Source organism: Botrytis sinoallii, assembly GCF_014898435.1.
Source record: "Botrytis sinoallii strain Bc 23 chromosome Unknown BSIN_040, whole genome shotgun sequence".
NCBI classification, from domain to species: Eukaryota; Fungi; Ascomycota; class Leotiomycetes; order Helotiales; family Sclerotiniaceae; genus Botrytis; species Botrytis sinoallii.
In genome coordinates this window covers 223025-248106 of record NW_024066067.1, presented here as the reverse complement: position 1 = coordinate 248106, position 25082 = coordinate 223025, and the positions used below count along the sequence as shown (strand labels likewise).

The 25082-nt window shown below is 35.6% G+C and overlaps 3 protein-coding genes across 3 annotated transcripts; 1 reads left to right on the top strand and 2 right to left on the bottom strand.

Moving 5' to 3' along the window:
- Nucleotides 1–1141: 1141 nt before the first annotated feature.
- On the bottom strand, nt 1142–3644 carry EAF02_012134 (uncharacterized protein; the record flags this gene model as incomplete). Its single annotated transcript, XM_038908182.1, has 2 exons — nt 1142–2354; nt 3325–3644. 2 exons carry the CDS (start codon nt 3642–3644, stop codon nt 1142–1144), a joined length of 1533 nt encoding a protein of 510 aa, XP_038752083.1.
- Nucleotides 3645–5793: 2149 nt separating this feature from the next.
- EAF02_012133 (uncharacterized protein) lies at nt 5794–6361 on the bottom strand (the record flags this gene model as incomplete). The annotated part of the gene is made up of 2 exons (XM_038908181.1): nt 5794–5973; nt 6038–6361. 2 exons carry the CDS (start codon nt 6359–6361, stop codon nt 5794–5796), a joined length of 504 nt encoding a protein of 167 aa, XP_038752082.1.
- Nucleotides 6362–21945: 15584 nt separating this feature from the next.
- Nucleotides 21946–23612, top strand: EAF02_012132 (uncharacterized protein; the record flags this gene model as incomplete). Its single annotated transcript, XM_038908180.1, has 2 exons — nt 21946–22045; nt 22126–23612. 2 exons carry the CDS (start codon nt 21946–21948, stop codon nt 23610–23612), a joined length of 1587 nt encoding a protein of 528 aa, XP_038752081.1.
- Nucleotides 23613–25082: the final 1470 nt, after the last annotated feature.

Here is a 25082-nt window from a genome sequence, read left to right as displayed (position 1 = left end):
GGTTCTACGTCATCTATATTCTCCTCAAACTAATCATATCAATAAAAATATAAAAATCTTTGTTTATTGTTTATTTTAATTTCTTTCTCTTATTTTCTTTGGTATTCTCTTTCGAAGTTTTCAGATAATATAATTATTGAAATAAATTATTATTATATAATAACAAGATTAAAAAATTATTTATAATAAATCTAAATTATAAGATATTATCTGCTGTATATAAAGCATTCCATCTTACTTTAAGATAGAATTTTTGACTGTAAAATAACATCTCTCTAACGAATTAATTCGATACTACTTTTATATCCAATTAAATGTCTTATCGATAGGTAAAATAATTCATCTGATCCGAGAAATAGATACTAAACCACATCGATCTTGAAATCTATCTAGCTAGTCGTAGAAAAACTTTGTATAACAGAGCTATCAGGATGCTGATTATGAACAACCGAAGATATAAATAAGTAAGCAAGTTTAACGCTGAGAGGGTTAACAGCTTGATAGAAGAAGTAACAGACGAACTTAATTAACATTTGAGAACCACCGAAGCCGTACTCAATGCCCACGATAGACTATATAGTGTGAAACATTTCCTCCCCGAGACTGATTAATCATGAGCAGTGAGTCACAAGCATGATACATCAAGCAATCTAATCGCCACATCGACCATCAATAGAATGCTCTCATCTTCAGTTTTTCCGACTTGCAGTTTTCATTTCATCGATGAGGCCGCTCAGTCCTAGGCCGGCACAAACCTGAAGATTTCCACAAGGTAGTATTTGAGACATCATTAATAGTCACTTGCAGAGAATCCAAGTATCGAGAGCAAAAAAGTGTAGTGTCATTCATGGCAATAGCTCATCATCAAACCCCAGTATTAATCCCAGCCCGAATCCCAGTCCGAATCCCATTCCATCGTTCTCGTCAAGCTAATGTTCATTTCAATCCCAAGCAACTAACCACCTATATCTCTCTGACCAAGCAACCATAAAGTAACCACCTCCATCCAGCATATCATTGTCCCCCTTGAACCTCAACAATCAAATCTCCATCGCCAGACCAACCAACCACCCATAAGTAATCACCCCCATCCAGTATCTCAAAGTCCCATTCAAATCTCGACAATCATATCTCCATTCTTTCACTTCAACAACGCCTCCGCAACACCGGAATGAAGCTCCTCCAAGCGAGTCCAAATCTGTCCATAATGTTCCTGGAAAACAGCCGGATCTCTTGCCATCATAACGAAAATGGTACACATAGCTCCCTTGAATGGAGCAAACGCAGCTCTCGCAATTTGCGCACCTCCAAAGAAACCGAAAGCTACCAGAACTTCGGCTATTAGAAGATCTTTGGTTTCCACAACGGGGCCAGGCTTAAGGGTGACTAAGAAAAATGTTGAAAGAGCGCTGATCAGACCAATCACGACGGGGAAGTATGAGATCATTTGGAACAATCCCGATTCCTTGAGAATGTCCAAACCAGCTACTGACATTAAGGCAACACCGGATTTGTTAGCTTGCCAGTATGTAGTGGAATCAAGGGCCATCATAGAAAAGGTCCAGTCCGAGTGTTTGGAATCAAGAGCGGCGTGGAAGGGTGTGAGATACACCAAAAGAGTTAATAAGAGAGCTCCAGTTGTAGAATGAAGACTTGAATCTGGAGTGAGCGATATATTTTGCCCTGAAGCCATTCCCAGATCTTTCAAAAACACCGAGAAGGATAAAAGTCCCGCACCAAAGCATACGCTGCTGTAAGTTAAGCGGAGTGTCGTCTGAACTGCCGTCCTTCGAATGTTTGAATGTCTGGAGTCGCTCTGGATATTTAAAAGTACGTGATTCTTCGTAAAAAGGGCCCCGAGTACATGTCCGAACGATGAGACAACATGCGTGATCCAATATGTCGTAGCAGAGAGTAGTATAATTGCAGCTATGAATCGCGGGGTGTACAAATTCCGATCTTTCGTACATGATGGAGCAGAAACATCCCATATACGTCGAAGATTATAAAGGACAAGGAGATAACCGGCGTACAAGAGTGCTGTCACAAGGCTGGCAATGAAGCTAAGCGCGATCAACGTCCACGGTCGAATTTGGCATATGGCGAACGTTACAACTCTCGAAAAATGCCTAGAATCAAACCAGACAATCTGCCAGACAATGCAAACAGCGGTGCCGAAAACAACAATTATCAAGGCCGGAAGTTGTCGGAAAATGATAAGTACGATCGATCCCGCGAAAGCTAAAAGACCGAGAGCGCCGGAGATCCATTGGCTTAAACTGGTATGTCGGAGCAGGAAGAGAGCGGCGAGAAAGAAGTAGGCAAGGAGGATCGAGATGCCAAAGGCCGGTGCCCTAATCGAGATAGGTCAGCGTCCATGATAGAAAAGGAAGAGAAGTTGAGGGTAGGGGAAGAGGTTTATATAGGTAAATAGCATGGTCCGTGCGAGCCCGATTCAAGTCTGAGCAAACAGGACAAACTGGCCTCATGGTGGGCCCAGCACATATGTAGACTGACAGTAATAGGAAGGTATGATGAAGGAAGGGGCGACAGTGATAGATCCATTGTCTCCAGCACTTTGGTGACATCTGGAGCTATGAATGTCTGACAACCTCTGGATATTTGTGATTCTGTGAATGTCTCAAACGCTTTGAATTATTGAAAGGTCTTGAATTGTTGGAAGGATCTGAATGATTGTGATTGTATGAATGTCCCAAATGCTTTGAATTGTTGAAAGTATTTGAATGATTGTGAGTGTGTGAATGTCCCAAATGGTTTGTATTGTTGAAAGGATTTGAGTGATTGTGATTATATGAATGTCCCAAACCCTTTGAGTTCATAAGAGGCTTCGAATATCTGACAGCCTTTGAATGTCTCTAATTCTTTGAGAACATAAGGGAATTTGAATGTATGAGACTTTTTGGATATATGGCAACACTTGATTGATCAACAGCAACTGGTTGTTGACGATAACCTGATAGTCTGACATAGCATGAATAGAGACAATGTGGTGGAATAGATAGATGAAACGATAACAAGGAATGAGAGCAACAAGAAGACGTTGGCAACGTGAGAGTGAGTGATAGAATAGCAAACAATAGCAGCAAGATGTGGGGATGATAGCATGCCACGACAGCAACAGGAGGGTGATAGTGTAGAGAATTGATCAAAGCGACAACGTAAGAGAGAAACTCGTGCAACAGTGGTGTAGTGACAGGAGTGTGTTGATAAGAAAACGAGAGAAAGAGAAATGAAAGGTGGTGGGGTAAAGAATGCGCAATGATCAAGAATCAAACTAGGAAATTAAAAAAGAGAAGAACTTACACCCAGGTCAACTCCCGGAGGAGAAGACCTGAGGGCTTCCGAGCCCCGGCAACCGTCACCCCCCCGACCCCACAGTCCAGCTCTCCCCAGTTGTTTAAAAGGTAGGTGTTAAACACCACCTCCATCCGGCCCGACAAAACGACCAGAATAAGCCCGAGGGCAAACAAAGAGGCCGAAGCCAAAAGAAAAGCGATGAATGCCCAGGGGATACCACCCCCTGGGACTTGCAATAAAATGGTGGAAGAAACGGGACCACCAGGATAAGCCCCCGAAGGGGTACGTGAAGTGCGCCCAGCGGCGCGACGCTTATTCTTGGCCATTCGGCCGAAGAGAAGAAGGGGGGGCAGAGGAGAGGAGGTGGGAGGAGAGGAGGTGGGAGGAGAGGGAAGGGCGGCGGCGGCGGCAGCGGCAGGGTTGTGTTATTGTTGTTGCTTTTGTTGTTGTTGCTGCTGCTGTTGTTGTCGTGTGGCCGATTTTTTCAAAGAATAGTGTGGGAATGAGAGGGATTATATACCCAGACTGACTTACTACTAGCTTCAACTTGATGGGTACTTTCCTCAATTGAAAATGGAAGGAACGAACATTGTGAACATGGTGAAAATGTTAGCTCGATCGCCGACCCTTATGCTATTAGGGCCGATGAGAACTGAGAATGGTTCGATGTCATCGACTAGTTGACAATGATCATGTGTAATTACCTATTTAGGAAATCGCATCTTCTCGCGATTGCCGTTGACCATGATATGTTAGGAGGTGGTAACCTAGACATGTAGGAAAATGATGATTTTCGCACCCTCAACATCTCAACAATTACCAATTGACTTGAAATGGAAATGAAAACCATAGGAAAAGGAAATCTCATTTCGCATTGAATCTGGGACGATGAAGTTATTGGGTAAGCACATACCTACCTACCTTCCTCGAGATGCTATCAACTTTTTTAGGTCGTGCTCCAATTCTATCTTAATCAGGTGATTTGATGCGATTTGGTGTGAAGGAATGGAAATGAGAATAGATACAGCAGGTGCCATTGCCATTGTCAGCGTCATTATCATTTCTGTTTCCACTGTTGTTGTCGATTGGTGGCCATCAGCTCATGATCGGCGTAACCATAATGGTCATGGAAGACACCAATCTATCAAGACTCCTTACCGATTGGGAATGCTCTGGTTAAGACTACCTCCGCGAAAGGAACATTCGACACATTACAGATAGAATTATCACAATACCCCATAAAGTCCAACAGTAACGTGACTATGCCAAGTGGATTGTAATTCAAACATCCCACTGGGTAGGTATTTCTTGTGTGAAGTCAGCGTTGTGGGAAGACAAATACAACGGCATACCATTAAAAAGCTGGACATTTGTTGGCTCACTTGGCCGTCGAGATATTAAGATGTTGATCGAGAAATATGAACGACTACTAGACTGATCACTTGATTCGAAAATTTGATGTGAGGTTGAGAAAAATGAAAATCAAGATAACGTGACTGGTAGACCAACATTGCGCGTCTAGCCACATCAACCCAGCCGCATACGCGCCTCAGTTGCATCAATACCTAGCTGGAGGTCTAGATAGTCCTAGCATACCTGTGTATATCTAGCCAATAGATTACCTCATAAATATCAAATATTCGAGCGTTCACATACCACAAACTTGATATGAAGTTGAACCATACTAACAGTTTTATATCTCGAATAATTTATACATATTGGACTTCATGCAAACACTGAGGACCCCTATCTAACCTCTTGGACCGTAATGTATCTGGCATTTTTACATATGCGATGGTGATGACCACTGTTGGAGTATTCAATAACCTTCAAACTGGACCGAAACACCAATTGAAGATCCATTTTCTCTGAAAGTACCACTAAACTATTGATCAAGAGAGTAAGCTGATAGTTGAATCCACCATTGTAGAGAACGCATCCATATCGATTTATTTGAGTGATTATGAAAAGAAAAATTCCGGTTGGCCTCTCTGGAGCTTTTTTAAATCCAGAAAAGTAATGATTACCTCGCCCGTTTTATGGATTTGCTACTCTTGATACTTTCAGTGAGAGATTTCCTTCCACAGAGTATGATCGATTCATTTTGAACACTCAAGGTAGATAATCAGACCAACCTAGGAAGTTGGGAAATGCCCGGCATTTGACGGATTGCGATTGTGATTGTGAATCGTGAAGTTTACTAACCCTCAAAAACATCACCCAACCTGATCAGCTTACTGTACTTTCAGAAGCAAAGATGCAGCCTATTGAGTCAAATCCACATCATTCATATTTATAAGTAAGAGAAATGAGGAAGAAAACGTGGGTCCTCTTCATAAAGCTACTTGACATGAAGATTTATCCTTTAAATGAGAATACATCCACGTTTGAGAGTCTCCAAGTACACCCTCGTATTTTCTGTAACCTCTTCGTCTTACTTCCCATGTACCGCCAAAAACCCATCCTCTTCGAGCCCTAAGAGGCAATGAAAGTAGAATTGAAGGTCAATGTAACCTGGACAGAATCGGTGATGGAATGACCGTTGAGCGCGACATTGGATGTGTCGTCGGGTTGTGCATTAGCGTACCATAAAGGTCCTCCCCACGGCGCGGCTCCGGTTGTTCCGATTTGTGCTTGGAGCAAAATAGCATCTCTCTACAAAGGGAGAATCTTTTAGTATCATAATTCCATACTATGATTGTAGACATATGTTACTTACGCCTTGATTAATATGTGTTCCGACCCATGCAGTGCTCCAGGTACCAGTCGTTGTGACTATACTCGAGCTGGAATCGAGGATGATATATCCTAGATCCGATCCGAGTCCACCTTGACCATTACCTTCAAAGCTAGCACAGGTGTCTTTCACAGTCCATAGACCTTGGTCATTAAGGCAACCGGTGGAAGCGCCATGTCCATTCAAGGTGACCAGAATCGTTCCAGGACCACCAGGAGGAAAGACAGAAAGATCCGAAAGTTGAGCCAGGCTGGCTGGGAGTAGAGAGAGCCCAAGAGCTGTTATTTTTGGCTTGCTGGAAAGCATGTTGGATATCAAGTCAGACGGTGTATGAAAAATGCGATGGGAACGTGTTCTGATGAACTTTGTTGCAGTCTCTGAAAATGAGTGTGCGACTCGTTGGTCTTTATAGATTTCTGTGAGGGCTTTCTCATTGAAGGTGGTGTAATGAGTACGAGTTCTATGCTGCGAGAGTCGACCAGAAAGAACTTACGAGCATGCATCTCGTTTGGCAAACAAATGATTACCAGAACCAGTACTCAATTACTCAACATTTATCAGGCAAAGATCTCTTGCAATTGACAATCAGCTGATTACTCTCACGTGTATGCACCGTTTGTAGTCAGCGGCGCAGAAGTTGCTCGTTTCTGGTACCCGAGCTCGGAACACTTCCGAAGCCACATAAAACGTGTATGCAGCTGTATGCCAAATGAATTATTTGAATTCTGCTGATTCATTGTCCCTGCACGAATGAGTTCACCAAGCAGCTGTCCCGATCAAATAACCTCTGCAGAACTAGAGCGAAGGCCATGAATAGAATTTGCTACAAATCAGGCTCCTGTTGATGCAACCAAATAAGGTAAGGCAGAGCACTGCCGTTTGCAGACAACATTGGCTGACTCGGATGAAATGTTGAAGAATCTGACTTCTCCTCACAGCCTTGAGCCCCCGATTTCGAATTTTCGATCAAAACTGTCGTGAACACAAGTGAATTCGTGTTCAAGTTCACATTGCTAGTAGTACATGCTTCTTAGATCGGATAAGCGCTTGATCAAATCAGCAGAGGATAGAGCATCTCATGGTTGAAGGGGTAGAACTTGTAAATTTCTGCGATGTGATATAAGTGGGAATGAAGGGGTGGCGGTTATATAGCGCTTGGTCTGTGTTAAATTCCAACCTCACCTTCTCACATCGTAGTTCATGATAAGGTTAACCTCTGTATTAGCGAGAAAACAGACGGAAAATGATCACTCTCAATCTCATTTATTCATTTGAATTATAAATTGATTCCAAATCAAATAATGAAATCTGAGAGAATGAAACAAGACATTGAGCCTTCTTAATATTACTGATTGGAATTGAATGCATTTAATATGAGACCATAAGAGATCTGAATGATTGAAGTCCCCTCAAAGGTAGTTAATTTCTGTTTGTTGTTTCGCTAACAGAGGTAACTCACTAATTATCACAAGCAAGGAGAAATTATTCGACACTGAGATAGGACAGAACTAGCAAGTTGTATGTCAGATTTGAAACATACAAGACACCTTTCATTAGTGCATTCGACATACGATGAACTCTACACCGAGATCTACTATGACCATGTATTCTCTTTAACGTGTGAAAACGAATGGTCAAATCAAGGGGTGGTATTATGTTTTCGTAAGTGGTTCTAATAAATCTAACGATTAAAAGGCTAGCTTGATCATGTGATGCGACTCGAGGGCGGATAAATTCGCACCTCAATAATCACTAAAAGCAATTCGAACACCTTGGAGTATTTCGATTCAAGATAGTCAGGGGAAGTATTCTGTAATGCAGTCAAGCATCAAAGACTCAACTCAATCTACGGAACAGAAATCTCTTGGTATGATTTGAGCATGAAGGCCTATTCACATTGGACGGGCATCCCTTTGATCAATTGTAATGCATTGTATGACTCCATGCCAATTTCTTTCAGTCTTACTGTCATGTATAATATTTTAGGTCAAAATGAGTCAACGGCTCCGAAATACCTAGATATTAGCATTAGTAATGTGGAGTGATTACCATGATTCATAATAAGGATTCCGAGTCACATCACCAATACAAGACGTACAATCCCCAATGAGAAGTCCATTATTGACTACTTTGTACATCAAACCCATTCTCCGTGACCCCTTCATCCATCTCGCGGGCTCGCGTATTTATTACTGTGCTGTAAATGTTAAGCTTGCCGGGTTCTAGGTCTCCTACCGAGGCTGATTTGAATCATTTGACATAAACCCTAAAAATAGATTTTGCTTGAGCTAAAAACGGATTTAGAATTTAGTGATGTATTTAATAGAAAAATATTCAATTCAATATACAACCTTCAAGGAATAAATAAAGTAAAAAGAAAAGATATAACGTAGTTTAACACCGAGTGGCCCACTTTCACCTCAATTTATACTTTCAAATTCATATTATTCAATAACAATTGAATTAATTGATTAAAACTATTAAGAATCTAATAATCTAGAATCTATTATATTAATTTGATAAGTTCTTGTATTATATCCTATCTTTCCGTATTTACTATAATATCGATTAGAAAATGCTTTTCTATTAAAATTCCTCCCTTTTAACACTCATTATATTTATCTGAATATCAATCTCTTATTAAAATAATATATCAAAGCCTTTTATCCAATAAGCATTCCTCCTTAATATAATTAGATTTTTTTTCGTATATCGATATTTATTTAATACCTCATTTACTGGCTAAAATATACAGATCTCTATATTTAAAAATATATTCTTATAAACTAATCTCTTATACCTTTAACTAAAGCTAATACAATCTCAAATATAGATATAAAGAAATTTGATTAATAATGAGTTATTCGAGATTTAATTAATATTGATTAAAAAAAAGTTTCAATTGGATTATAAGGGGTTTGAAAGATCTATTAATTTAGATTGAAAGAGGAGGGAGTAAATATACGAATTCGAATATCTAATTTCGAGAATACAGCTTTAGGATTAAATAGGATTAAACTTGTTTCTTGAAATCCTGCTTTTATATTCTAAAAGGTGATTGATTCTTTATATACAGTTTTAAAAGCTATAAAAAATTCAACCTTTGAAATATGATTGATATATGTTTTGATAAATTTATCAATTTGATTATTATATAAACGTTTCAGATTACTAAAATAGTCAATATCAAATAGCTGGGTTAAATGATTTGAATGTAATGATAGATATATATATTTAATATTATTCTCTTTATAATAGTTCTGAAATGGTATTGATTTATAGCTTTTATACCTATCTAATACCAATATTCGATATTTGTTCTTTCTTTGATTCTTAATATACTTATTAAAGTGTTTTAATCATTCTAAACCTGTTTCATTGTTTGTTTATTTATTAGATATAGATTTAATAGCCTATTCTACAGAAAGATTTATTTCGATATACCAATTGAAGAGATGAACCTGTCCCTGAATTATTAAAAATAAAGGAATAATATTACCCTCTCTATTTCCATATATTATTACTATAACCCATTCTCGATTGCCTGATTATACTGATTTACTTCTATTATATTTCTTAATACTAATAACAATTATTGTTATATATATAATCCCCATTATAAAGCCTATTTCATTGAAATTATAGAAATCTTTATTCAAAATACTATATTTTGCTCACATATTTATAACTAATCGAAACTACTCTTCAATAAGCTTAAGATTCTCACAAAAAGCTCTTTGAAAGTTATAAACATAATTAAAACATATCTTTAATTCGATTTAATACTTTATAAATCAATACACCTAAAGCTTTCCAATATATTTTATATTTTTCGATTCAAAAATATAATTCGCTATATTTTCCATATTCTTTAATTTCAATAGGAATCCTTTTAAATATATATCAAATATATATTAAATAATCACCTCTTTTTCTAATTCTGTAATCTTATAACTATTAGCTCGAGTTTCTGTATAAAGAGGTAAACCTTCTATTCTATATCGAAGAGTTGTATAAAAGATATTATAAAGTATAGCAGCTTTTCGAATGCTTAGTTTTTTATCTTTATAAATAAATTCAATAGCGAGGAGTATACGAGCTTTTTGATTATTCGAATTCATTATAGGTTATTGATAAACGCATATTGAAAGAGAAAGGTGTAAATTGAGGTGAAAGTGGGCCACTTGGTGATATGGGCCACTCGGTGTTAAACTACGTTATAATTATTAATTAGAATTCAAGGAATCGATTGATATATTTCTTTTTAATTAATGGTTTAATATTTTTATTTTTTATTTTATCAAATTACTTAAGATTGTATATTGAATTGAATATATTGTTTTAATATTATAGAAACTAACTAAAGTTATATTAGTTATATAATTTAAGTGAGATAAGTTTAAACTCGAACTTGAGATAAGGAATTCTTATTAAGTTTGTTTTATTTATTTTGAAGTAGTTTATATATTATAAGAAAAACTATTTGAAAATAGATTTTAAAAACAAATAAATAAAGCTAATTTTAAGGATTATTTAATAATATAATTTATCTTATAAAAAATCTTCAATAAAATTGAATTGTATCTTTCTTTATAAGATTTCTATAAATATACTAACGTGGTTTATCATCATGTGGGCCATATCATCATGTGGGCCACTTTCACCTCAATTATTATCTCTTTACTTTAACACGCAATTTATTAACAATCCATTATGAAAACGATTAATAAAGAAGCACAAATCATTATTATTATTATTATTATTATTATTATTATTATTAGTAATTTTCAACCGGGCCGTATAGGCGAGCCTCCCAGGGGGCATTACGGTTGGGCTAACTGTGGGATGATCTTCTAATTTATATGATCCCCCTTTCCTAGGGATAGGGTCTTAATACCCTCAGTAGCCTTCCAAGCGATGGCTAGTGCACTTGTGTTTTTGTCTTCGATCCTCTAAGTGTCTCCGTGTACGCTTTCTGATCTCCTATATAATATTTATTTGAAAATTATTTTATTCTATAAAAATAGCTTTTATATACATTCTATTGCAAGATGGTATATCGCATACTTTAATTTTCTTTCACATAGTTTTTCTAAATCTATTCCCTCTTATTCCCTGTTTATATTCATTTGGATTAATCAATCCCTTTCCTTTTCTCCTTCTATTCTTCTGATAGCATTTTAGGGTATATGCTTTTATAAAAATCTGTTATAGTAATAAATTTAGTGAATTTGGTTGGTATATATATTAACTGTTTCAATAATTGTTCTTGAATTGTTTGATTGCAGAATGGGTATTTGGGCTTGATATCTGGGGGCCAGGTTTTATAGATCGCAAGGACTTTATGGTAATATATAATATGCTTAGGGGATTTGAATACTTTTGTCAGAAATAGACAGCAAGTTACGCATAAGGAGTGATATATTGAAATATGTATATCCAATCTATATATCCGGGAAGTCCGAAGAAGGAGTTTTATAATGATGTGCACATACCACACACATGCTACACATGTGATTTCCAACATCCTCTTTATAATAGGAATCTATTATCTAAATCATATAAACTCTCTATATATATATATTTGTGAAGAGCCTCATTAACTCCTGCAACAATACCAACGTTCCAAAGTTGCCTGTAATGTCTATATTTCCAGTGGAGTTCGACAGCCCTACGATTTAATATCGTATCGCAGTACAAGAGTACTCTTTGTCTGAATCCTGTTTTCCCTGTCTATATTAGGTCGGATCCAATCCATCTAGCAGTTCAAATATCAATCTGCTTTTGTAAAATCCTCTTCGTATGTATACCAACGGATTGCTTCGAATTCGTTATCTTTGGATCATAGGGTCACCTTTTTAGTATAATAAACGACCCAAATCCAATCTCATGTGAACAGACCTTCAGCTTATCTGTTACCCCACATGGTTTTCTTAAAATGATCAATTTGGTCAATTTGGTCAATTTGAGTTAAATCAACCAAATCGACCAAGGTGACTGATTTGACCAAATGCAACTATTGACTCTCTTTGACACATTCGTGTTCAGCATTCCAGATCCAATCCTAGACCTTTTCCATGAATTATAAAGCCAGGGTATGTGAGCTGTTTTGTAAGGATATCGGCTGTCTGTTCAATTCCTGGAATCCATACGATATGTAGTCTTTTGGTATCAACCATATCTTTTCGAATATAGTGTCATCGAATATTAATATGCTTTGCTTTATTATGGAACTTATTCTCTTATATCCAATCAACTCCACTAGTGTTGTCGCAATATAAAGTTGGAATAAAGGGCTTTTCCTCAAAGCGTTCTCCTAAATCTTTCACTAGCTTTTCCATCCAAGCTAATTCTTTTGCACCCTTGTTTGCTGCTATAATCTCAGCTTCTATTGTATAGAGAGATGTTGATTTCTGTTTCGTTGAAGACCATACTATAGCTCCTCTATATCTGATGAGAGCTACTCCTTGAACAGATTTCCTATCAGCTGTAGATCCCCAAGTCGAATCTGTATAAGCTCGATATTCGTATACAAGTATGTTTAGTCGATTTGAATAGACTGTGCCCACTGAATATATGCCAGCAAGATATTAAAGCAAGTGTTTTGCAAGCACTAAATGACTTTCCCCTAGTATATACATAATACAAGCAAACTGGCCAATGGTGTATATTATATCAAATCGAGTATAGTTCGAGAGATAGATAGTGTTATTAATAATCTGAAGATATAGTATTATATCGTTTTAACAAAGGAGTTCATTTTCGTTTGCATTTTGTATAACTGTACCAGGAGGTAAGGGCAAATCTTTTATGTTAGTAAAGTCGATCCCAAATCTTTGCAAGATCTTTTTCATATAATTCGATTAGTATATCTTAAGTAATCGATCTCGTCGATATCGTTCTATTTGAATGCCTAGAAACATATTGGTTTCGCCTAAGTCTTTGCATTTCCATCGACTTTCGATTGTCTTTTTCATCGAATTCACATTAATGCGATTTCCTATTATCAGCAGATCATCTATATATAGTAGGATATACACTCCCTTTCCTATAAAAAGATTCGGATCCGCTATCGATTCTTTAAGTTCAATCTCTTTAAAGAATTTTCGAATTACAGTCTATTAAACTCTTGGCACTTGTTTTAGGCTATAAAGTGACTTTTTCAATTTGAAATATGATTTGCTTTTGAGTTTGATTTTAGAAAAGATTTCTTCGAAAAATTCTAGTATTTCCATAAGGATTTCTATATTCGTTAACTTACTATTCAAGAAAGCAATATCAACATCCATATTATCGATTTTTAGATCTTCTACTACAGCTTTTGCCAGTAAAGTACGCAATATTGAGTACCTTGCCACATCAGCGAAAGTCTCTTAGTAATCTATTCTATATTCTTGAAGATACTCCTTGATTATTAGTCTTGCTTTTCTTTTAGTCAACTTATTAAAGCAATCTAGTTTATTTCTTAGAACGTATTTATTACTTAATAGCTTTCGGCTTGTGGATACAACTCCATTTATGATTTCGAAGGTACCATTATCCTTGAGACTCTACAATTCATTTTTGATTGCTTTTATTTATACTTGGGCATTCCTTTGTATAGTATTTTCGAACTTTATTGATTCCTCAAGTATTGAATTATAATTACTAACTGGAAGATTTTCAGAATATGCAAAGGTAGTGTACAGTACAACTATATGCTGAACAATCTGATCACTAAAGATCTTTCTCAACCATTTCTTACAACTTTCATTCAGAGCATCTCAGACTAGAGCAGCTGTCGGAACAGGTCTAGCTCTTGGAATCTCTACAACTACTTATACTCTTTATCTTGAAAATAAAGGTACTTGCACATTTTATACTAGATATTCAATTCCCTATAATTGTCGCTACCGTAGCATTCGCGAAGGATAGATCCGAGCTTCCTCTCGCTCATTTTGGATCTGAGTTTCCTCTTGCTCATTGATATATACATTTTCTTATACATCTTCTTGTACTACCAATTGCACCCTTCTTTTCGTAGCCTTTTGCTTATCATATAAATGAGATTTCCTTTTCCTCTCTATCCCAAGCGGTTCTGGAATGCTCTCTTCTTTGAGTTCTTTAAATAGATATCTGTATTCATTGAAGTCAGCATCTACTATTCTAGTAATAATTTTAGTACAAAGATTGAGGAGGCGATAGATGTTATTTCCATTCATTCCAATCATAATATATTTTCCTTTAAATACTCTAGACTCGAATTTCTTAGTCATCAGGCCTGGTTGCTGGGGGTTCCTGGTTTACGCTTTACAACCGAATATCCTGAGCTTCTTAAAGTCAGACTGTCTGCTATACATAGCCTCATATGATATTATCGATATAAAAAGCGTTCCTACCTCTCCAAAAAGTAGTGCTTTGGTAGATAATCTGTTCTTCAAATACACAGCATATTTGACAATGAATTTCCACATACTAGACTTGATACCTGATTCGCTCAACAGCGATCTCGCTGTAGTATTAATATCTTGAATCTTCTTTTCGGCTACTCCATTCATAAAGTGCTTTCCAGGGGGTGAGGGTTCGAATATCAATCCTCTCTTTCTAATCTCTGTTTGAAAGAATGTTCCAAATTCACCTTTCCCGTTGTCTGCTCTAATAATAGCAACCTTACAATTGAACTCTTTCTTAATCTGATTAATAAGATCCATCAATATAAGTACAACAGTCTCTGCAGATTTATCCTTTGTGAATCTAAGTCAAGTTCCTTTTGTTGTATTATCAACAACTACAATAAAGTATCTATTTCCATTTTCAGAAGATTCTTGAATCCCTAATAGATCTATATATAAGTATTATAGTTTTGTAGATATATAGATAGCTATGTGTTTGTTGAAATGCTCATTCATCCTTCCTGCAAGGCAAGGCTCACAAGCTTTTCGACCAGCACTTTTCTTTCTTTTAGTGTAGTGCAATTCATTTGAAGCTTTCTTTAGCTTGTCCATCTGGTTATAGTTGAGATAATCTAAGCGTTGATGTATAATCTCAGCTTTATTATTATTCGCATCAATCTCTTCTGTTTCTGAGTTTGTATCCATCATATATGCTTGTTGAATAAATGGTTATCGGACAATATAACTGTCATTGATATGTTTTGCAGTCATTTCTAGCTGACCATTTTTCCAGCATAACGCTGAACCCTCTTCGAAAATGACTTTTCTACTTGTTTCGGCAAGTGTTCGAACTGAAATGAATTGATTATTCCAAAAGTCCTTGATATACCAGATATCTCTTAATATAGAGTTTCCAATAATGGCTGTTCCGTATACAATGCTTATAGAATATGCATTGTTTGTAGTTTTGATTCTTCGTGGAGTATCCTATTGTATAACATTAGAGAGATTTTCAATGGAACCAGTGAAGTAATGAGAGGCTCCCGAATCAAGAATCCATATATCATTTTGGACTTTGATATACATTGCAATATTAGGATATAGGGAACCAGTATATTCGTTTGCTATAGCTACTTGCGCAAAACCATCATTCTCAGTATTTTTATTTGAATACCAGGCTTCTCTGACTTTATTATACTCCCAACAAGCATCTTGCCAGTATCCTTTCTTCTTACAGAATTTGCAAGTATAAGATCCAGCCTTGATAGTTTTGCCAGAACTTGGCGAAGTATTGTTGCCTTTCTTAAGTGTATATTTTCTTCCATTCCTATAATATTCTCCATATCCTTTTTTGCCCCTTCCTCGAGCTCTCTTATTACTTCTTCCTCTTATATTTCCTTGTATAGTATTAGCTGTTGCTGAATGACTTGTTGTACTTCAAGGAATTCTCTCAGCTTGTTATAAGGCATATAGTGCGTTTTGTGTATTCATATTTGATGATGTAATAAAGTTTTGCTATATCTGTTAGACTTCTGTATCTGGTAGTGTACTCAAAAGATGAGAGTAGACCTCTATTTCGGATAGAGGTTGTGTTGTTGTAGATAATTTATGTTGATAGTCGAGGAGTCGATCGAAGAAGAATTGAATCGTCTCTGTTTTAGGGTCGAATTGCTTGTGGATGAACTGTTGCCGGAGATTCTGAGCGTGTTGAAGGTTTGTATTATTATTAAACATTAAGAGTTTTGTTCAGGTTTTTGTAATATCTTCTGTATCGATTGTATATATGAGTTGAGAGTAGTATATAGAAATAATATAGGAATTGATGATAGAAAATGCAATTCCTACTTTTCTATCCCATTCAGCAATATTGGCTCGACCGCTCACTGGTTTTACGCTTCTCCCTGTGCATAGGGACAGTATAGATACTGCTATCATAGCAGTTCGAATAGCTTCATAGAAGTCTATCCAGTTATGATTGTTAAAAGTGATTAGTATTCTCTATTTTGTTTGGATTGTATTGATAGTGGTCTTGTTTGTTATAATGTTAAGAGTGGGGGTAGCTGTAGGGGAATGAGAACTCGAAACTCAGGGGATATAGAGGTATAAAATGAAGCTTATAATAATGCGGCGCTCATAATCTGTCAGAAATAGATAGCAAGTTATGCATAAGGAGTAATATATTGAAATATGTATATCCAATCTATATATCCGGGAAGTCCGAAGAAGGAGTTTTATAGTGGTGTGCACGTGCCACACACGTGCTACACATGTGATTTCCAACAACTTTATATAAATAATGAATTATTACTTTTTTGTATTTAAATTGTCAATAATAGTTTTCGAAATTGTTATATACTGAGCGGATCGCTAGTATACAATAGAAAGTTGCTTATGAGAGTTCTAATTCCTTAAAGTATTTATTTGTGTTCTTTGAATTCCATTTCTAATATTGTTTGGAGAGCATTAGTATTTATTTAATCCATCACACTTATGCTGCCAATTCCATAATGGTTTTTGCTATAAAACGGATACTGCTTGTTATAAATCGATTCGCATATTCTAAGGCTGATCTTCTTATTCTTTTATTAACGAATATGTCTACTCGCTTATTCCCCTCAATCCCTATATAGCCTGGTGACCATTTGATTTGAATTAGATGTGTTTGCATTAGTTTTTGGCATTTAAGGAAGGCTTATTGTAATGTGATAAAGGCTGTGTTTTTTATTCTTTATATTATCGATATACTATTGATGTATATACAGATTTCCATTTATTTTATGCTGATGATATTTCTGATCGCTGTTTGGAAACCTCGGTATACCCCAATCGCTTTTGCATCGAATATATAAGAGTTGTAATGCAATCCATTGTTTCCTTTATATATTACTGTTTGTTTTCTGTATACAACATATCCATATCCTACTCGCCTATCATTCTTATCAGTCTATTCCGATCCATCAGAGAATATAATGATCTGATCGTGTATGTGTTTGTTTCACTATTCTTGGAACTGCTTTACTACTACCTCTTTCGTAAAGTCTTTAATAAAATCCATTCGATATCCTGATGTGTAATAAGGTTTTACTAAAGTTATCTTTTTGATTTGAAAAAGATACTAATTGATTATCTAGATTTTTATTCTGGCTAATTATAATTAATCTTCCTTATTGTTAAAGGAATAAATAACTTTTATTCCTTAATAATAAAAAGAATATTTTGAATTAATAATTTGAACATAAAGAACTGCTCTCTATTTTATTTGTTCTAGTGCTACTTTTGCTAATAGAAGAGTGTTGTTCTTTATTATTACTATATTCGGAATCATTCACCAAACTAGAAGGACTTTTCTAATTGTTATTCATAGAATCTTATTAATAACTAGAATTGCTTCTTCTAATCGAACGCTCACTACTACTAGTATCCCATCTTGGTGCTATCCAGTGGTTTTTGTTTGTCCTATATATCATACCTCTGCCCTATAGAATAGAACTAGATATAAGCAAGTGATCACTACTTTCCATAGGGATATTACTAGGGGTCCGTTTGTGATCTGGGCTAGCCCTTGAATGTGGTGAGCCAATTTCCGGCCTTTGGCTGCTCGCGTTTCGATATGCTGTTTGAATATGAGCTTGCAATCAAACCACACGCCTAGCCATCGTAGAGCCGATCCTGGTGCGATTAAGCACAAATCATTCTAGCTATTCAAATTATTCAAAAAGACAAAAAATTAAGTATTCGAAAAGCTACTAAACTATATAATATCCTGTATATAACAATTCAGTACAGAATAAACAGTTTAACCCCTTATATAGAATATCAATATAAAACCTATAAGATTATAGAATTGAAAGAGAAAGTGATTATTTAATATATAATTGATATGGATGATAAAAGGATTTCTACCTAAACTCAAAAGTGTAAAAGATATAGCAAATCATATTCTTGAATCGAAAGATATAAAGTCTGTTGAAAAACTCTGGGTATATCGATTTATAAAATATTAAATCGAATTAAAGATATATTTTAAATTGTATTTATGACTTTTAAAAAGCTCTCTATAAAGATCCTAAGCTTATTAAGAAATGATTTCGATTAATTTCGAATATGTAAGCGAAATACAATATTCTCAATTGCGATTTCTATAATTCGATAAAACAGACTTTATAATGGGTATAATATATCCTGGAATAATAATAACTAATGCTGAACAAAAGGATAACGTGGTTTATTATCGGATCGCCAATATCACCGGGTTGCTACTTTTTTCATTATTCAACCACTTCAATTCCAATTCGCGATATCTCAATGAATTATTATGGAAATATAATCAAAAGAAGCCCGAATCATCTTAGCTATTAAAGCTATTCGAAAGTCTAAAATTTAACAATTACAAAAGCTGCGAAAGTCTATTCAATACCTCGATCTACACTACGCGATAGAATCAATGGTTGAAACAATCAAATGGAAACTCGAGCAAATGAGTATAAAATAATTGAATTAGAAGAGAAAGTACTTTTTCAGTATATAATTGATATGGATAATAAAGGGTTTGCACCTAAATTGAATGATATAAAAGATATAGCGAATTATATTCTTGAGTCACAAGGGGTAAAAAAGGTTGGAAAGCTTTGGGCTTATCGATTTGTAAAGTGTTATATGGAATTAAAGATGTGTTTTAATTATATTTATGATTTTCAAAAAGCTTTTTATAAAAATCCTAAGCTTATTGAAAGGTGGTTTTAAATGGTAGTGAATATATAAACGAAATATAATATTCAAGATTGTGATTTCTATAATTTCGATAAAACAGGCTTTATAATGGGGATTATAGTTGCCTATATAGTTGTAACTAATACTAAACGAAATAGCAAAAGCAAGGCAATACAGCTAGACAATCGAGAATAGGCTATAGCAATTATATATAATAATAGAGAGGGTAAAACTATATCTCCATTTCTGATAGTTCAAGAATAAGTCTACTTTTCGAATTGGTATACCGAAACCGATTTTTCTATAGATTGAGCTATTAAATCTATTTCCAATAAATGAACGAATAATAAGATAGGATTAGAATGGTTAAAGCATTTCAACAAATATACTATTCATCGAAGAAAGGGCAAATATTGAATGTTAGTGCTGGATGGATACGAAAATCATAAATCAATACCTTTTCAATCATATTATAAAGCAAATAATATAGTATATGTAAAGCTACCAGCATATTCTAGTTATTTAACTCAACCATTCGATATTGAATATTTTAATATCCTGAAACGCTTATATAGTAATCAAATTGATAGATTTATCAAAGCACATATCAACTATATCTCTAAGGTTGAATTCTTTATAGCTTTCAAAACTATATATCAATAATCAATTATATCTCAGAATATAAAAAACTAGATTTCGGGAAACTAGATTAATACTATTTAATCCTGAAGCTATACTCTCAAAGTTAGATATTCGAATTCATACACCTACTTCCCCTTCTTTCAATCTAGATCCTTGGATTTTTCAAACCTTTCACAATCTAATTGAAGCTTTTTTTCAATCAATTTTAGTAAAATTTCGAATAGATCAGTATCAATCAAACTCTCCTATATTTATATTCGAAACTATATTAGCTTTAACTAAAAATATAGAGAGATTAGTTTATGAGAATACATTTCTGAGTACAAAAAACCATATATTTTGAAAGGTAAATGAAGTATTAAGTAAATATTGATGTGCAAAAAAGATTCAATTATATTAAGGAGGAATATTTATTGGATAAGAGATTCTTGATATATTATTTCAACAAAAGATTGATATTCAGATTCAATATGACAAGTATGAAAGAAGGGGAATTCTAATGGGAAAGTATCTTCTAATTGATGTTGTAGTATATGTGAAAGAACTGGTTACAATTCAAGAATTTGTCAAAATAGTATAATAGACCCTAAATTATTAGATCCTTAATAGTTTCAATCAATTGATTAAGTAATTGTTGAATAATACGAAATTGAAATGATTGAATGGTGAAAAAAGTAGCGACCCGGTGATATTGGCGACCCGATGATAAACCACGTTAGAAGCAAGGTAATATAATTAGATAATAGAGAATGGGCTATAGCGATTATATATAGTAATAGGGAAGATGAGACTATACTTTTATTTTTAATAGTTTAGGGATAGGTTTATCTTTTCAATTAGTATACCGAAATTGGTTTTTTTATGGATTAAATTATTAAATCTATATTTAATGGATAAACAAATAATAAGATAGATTTAGAATAATTGAAATACTTTAATAAGTATATTAAGAATCAAAGAAAGAGCAAATATCGAATATTAATGCTAAATAGGTATAAAAGCCATAAATTAAATGGTTTTCAGGAATATTATAAAGAAAACAATATTATATACTTAGGTTTATTATTATATTCAAATTATTTAATTAATTACTTGATATAAATTGTTTTGATAATCTGAAACATTTATATAATAATCAAATTAATAGATTTATTAAGATATATATTAATTATATTTTAAAGATTAAATTCTTTATAGCTTTTAAAATTATATATAAAGAATTAATTACAATTCAGAATATAAAATCAGGATTTTAAAGAATAGATTTAATACCCTTTGATTCTAAAACTATACTTTCGAAACTAAATATTCAAATTCATATATCTACTCCCCCTGTTCTCTTTTTTCAATTAAATTAATAAATCTTTTAAACTCTTTATAATTCAATTAAAGCTTTTTTTTCAATCAATATTAATTAAATCTCAAATAACTTATTATCAATCAAGCTTTTCTATATCTATATTTAAAATTATTTAATTCTAGTTAAAAATATAAAGAGATTAGCTTATAAGAATATACTTTTGAATATAGAGATTTGTATATTTCGAAAAGCAAATAAGATATAAAGCAAATATTGATGTGCAAAAAAAAACCCAATTATATTAAGAAGGAGTATTTATTGAATAAAAGGCTTTTAATATATTATCTTAATAAAAGATTAATATTCAGATTTAATATAACGAGTATCAAAATAAGGAAAATCCTAATAAGGAAGTATTTTCTAATAGGTATTGTAGTAAGTATAGAAAACCAGATCATAAATTCAAGAACTTATTAAAACAATATAATAGATCCTAGATTATTAGATTCTTAATAGTTTCAATCAATTGATTTAATGGTTGTGAAATAATATGGATTTGAATACGATAATTGAGGTGAAAGTGGCCCACATGATGATAAACCACGTTATATATATTCTAAAATTTCTTTTTAGTTCAAACAAAAATCTATTTTCGGGGTTTATACTGAATGACCCAAATCGGCCTCGGTATCTCCGCCGTATTGAGTCTTGACCCTCTCACCTTGTAGCTCCATCGGTAGCTCCATGGCCCATTCTGGACCGTGCTGGAGCAATCATCAACATAACTACATCATTGCTCTCTCATCCCCCGTTGTCAACCTTCTTCATATTCTAAACAACAAATAAAACAATTAAAATCATTCTTCATGCCGAAAAAGAGGTTCACACCACAATATTCAAAACCTGCGAGTACAGTTCATCCATCACTCAATTCCAATGCTTCTGCATCGACATCGGCATCACAAAGTACGTCCCTTGGAAATAACTCCATGGTACCCCGCCACCCTTCAACCCATCATTTAACTAATGCGCGCATTGTGCAACAGACAACAATGTTTCGTCCGTAAATGATTTGATAAATTCCGCCCGGAGACTAAATATATCTCCTACTGAACACCTCCGCGCGGCCTCTTCTCTCAGTCCATCATCTCATACCCTTCCACCTCAAATTCGTCATCTCCTCTCCCAACCTGAAACCCCCTCTCCCCCTCCTCGCAGACCCCTACGCAGCCGACGCTTTGACGCCAATGGTCGTCGCATACCAGCTGGTCCTGCACCACCCATAAGTTGGCTAGAAGGAAGTGCACACGAATCTCCTGATGTGCGATGGCAATTCCGCTCGGGTGAAGAAGGAAGGTTATTTCCGAGAGGGGTGGGCTATTTTCCTGGCCTAGGCGATGATACAAATGGAAATGGGCCTAATGGAGGAAGGAGTTTGTTAGAAACCTGTTTGAAGAGATTGGCAAGTGATTGGCAGAATATGAGTGTTTACGAGTCGAACAATCTGGCATTGTTGCCGGTGTCCTTGAGGATGGGGCTTTTAAGCTATATTGCGATCTATGGGCCAGAAGAAGGGATTGGATTTCAAGCCTTGAAGAATATACTTCTATTGCCAATACAGGATAACAGTGTAGTAGAGGGACCGATCAAAGAAGAGGCAGAAGATTGGGAGGAAGAGGCTGATGAAAGGTCTACCGGGGGAAACAATGATTATTTCTTCCGACTTGACCTTGGTGGCTCAATAGGAAGATCAGTCAGCTTGAAGCAGCTCTCAACCCTTCTTACAAACAGTTTCGTGGTCAAAGAAGATACAATACCTCGATCGTTCCCCATAGCCCTTACACATCTCACCCATCTATCGCTCTCTCATCCTCCACCCTCGATCTCCTGGTCTCGTCTCCTAGCTCTCACGCCTCATCTCAAGACCATTACGCATTTATCCCTGGCTTACTGGCCCCCTCCTACGTTCACACCAAACTCGAGTACCAATCTTTGGGGATCACCAACCTCCCGAAAAAGTCAATTTCGATATGTCGCTAGTAGTTTGCATACCCAGACTATGGATGAAGAATTTTCAGAGTCGGCGTTGGTTTTGAAGAAATTAGCGAGTGGTGTCTATGGACTAGAATACCTGGATCTGGAAGGATGTATAGATTGGACCTTGGCGTTACAGGACTTATATGGTGTAGATTGGGGTCATCAGTGGAGAAGGCTAAAGACTTTAATTTTAAAGAGTGGAATGATGGGAGATGATCCGGACTCTGATGTGGCAGACTTTGAGGGGTTTTCCGAGGACGAAAAGAGTGCTATTGAAAAGGCTATTTTGGAGGGAATGCACACGCAAAATCACATACATAGGATAAGGAGAAGAAAAGCACTACCGTGGATGGATGTCATTGTTGATCGGAACCCTAATGGCATGAAACCGCGGGTTCCTAGAGAGTCTTCTGAAACAATCGTTGGAGGTGCCGGTGCTAGGATTTGGGATACCGAATTTGCAATGGCTATTGCGAACAGTACTTGGGATTCTTAGGAAACACTAGGCGTTTGGATGGCGTCTATATCATTGGCGTTGCATTTGCATGGACAGGATACATGGATATGTAGACTCTGGGACTCATAAGGGTGGATTTGTATACACATTTATATATGTATTTATAGTACGGCGAGTACATATACAAGCCAATGAAGATTATTCATCACGTATCTCTTCGTGCTCAAAACTAAGGTTTAGATAACACTGCCGAGTGCATCAATATGCTCATCTTGACTCACTGGGCGTAGTCAATTCGAGATGTCAGGAGGCAGAGACAAGATGATAACTAGTGGTATCACACAAACAGAGCTTACAACGGTTCAAATTACAGCCTGGGCATAAGAAACCATCAATTCTCTATCCCGGATTCATGGGTTGAGCAGGCCGAAACTATGTTTCACCTTGACATCGTTCGATATCTTCAACCTTGGTAACGCACTGGCTTCATCTAGTTTCTCTTGGTCTCTATAATCATCTACCTAGCTAATGTCATAACCCTATTCTCAGTGATTCATAATGTTTTGAAGCTCTTGGAATATATTAGTTCATCGAGTTTGACTACTAGTTGAGTTGAGTGTAGAGATTTTTCGTGTGATGGTGTTGGAGTTTGGCTTGTGAGATGAGGAATATGTTGGAAGGTGAAGGTAGTGGAAGAGGTGGAATATATTGGGAGAGGTGGAAGTAATGGAGGGAGGGAGGGAGGGAGTAGTGGAGGAAGAGAGGGGTTACTTGCAGTAATCAGAAATTCGGTTTGCCGGAAGGTTTCTGCTGTGCAGCTGTGTGGTTCTTTCTTTTGGGTGCTGGGGGTTATGATTTTTTGTGCTGTTTTATTTCATGTCTAGATCCTCGTTGCCCATACAAGTGATTTTAGATACGGGAAAGAGCGTTGAGTATGAAGGGGACGATTATGGGATTGCATGAGATGTGATGAGAGAGGAGAGAAGGGATATGGATATTTATGAAAGGAAATGAAATGAGATGAGATGATGAGATGGTGGGCAAGGGGTGGAGAAGATTAGAAATTGGCATTGATCAATGATGACAGACTGCGGTACATGAATATCCAACAGTCATTTCCCCTGAGGTGACTTGATCTCGTTAAGACACGCTGTGTTGATTTCAAGGATTGAAATTGGAAGGCGAGTCTTGATTAACATTTCAGAGCAGTAGATCAGAACGCTGGGGAGAGATAAACGTACGCATGAGCTTGGTTGTTACAACATTGGCTGATGAAGATGATGCTTCAAGAATGCCACATCTTGCTTGTTCAACAAGTAGAAGAATGAAGGAGTGATGATGTTCAAATTTGATATCAACACTGTTTGATATTGTAGATGCCTAATATACACAACTAAAGATCTATTCTATTAAGAATCCCCAAAACCCAACACGATGAAGAATTCTCCAACTTCCTCCCCGATCGACCAGATATTCGACATGATCCAACTTCTCATCAAGACCATCTCA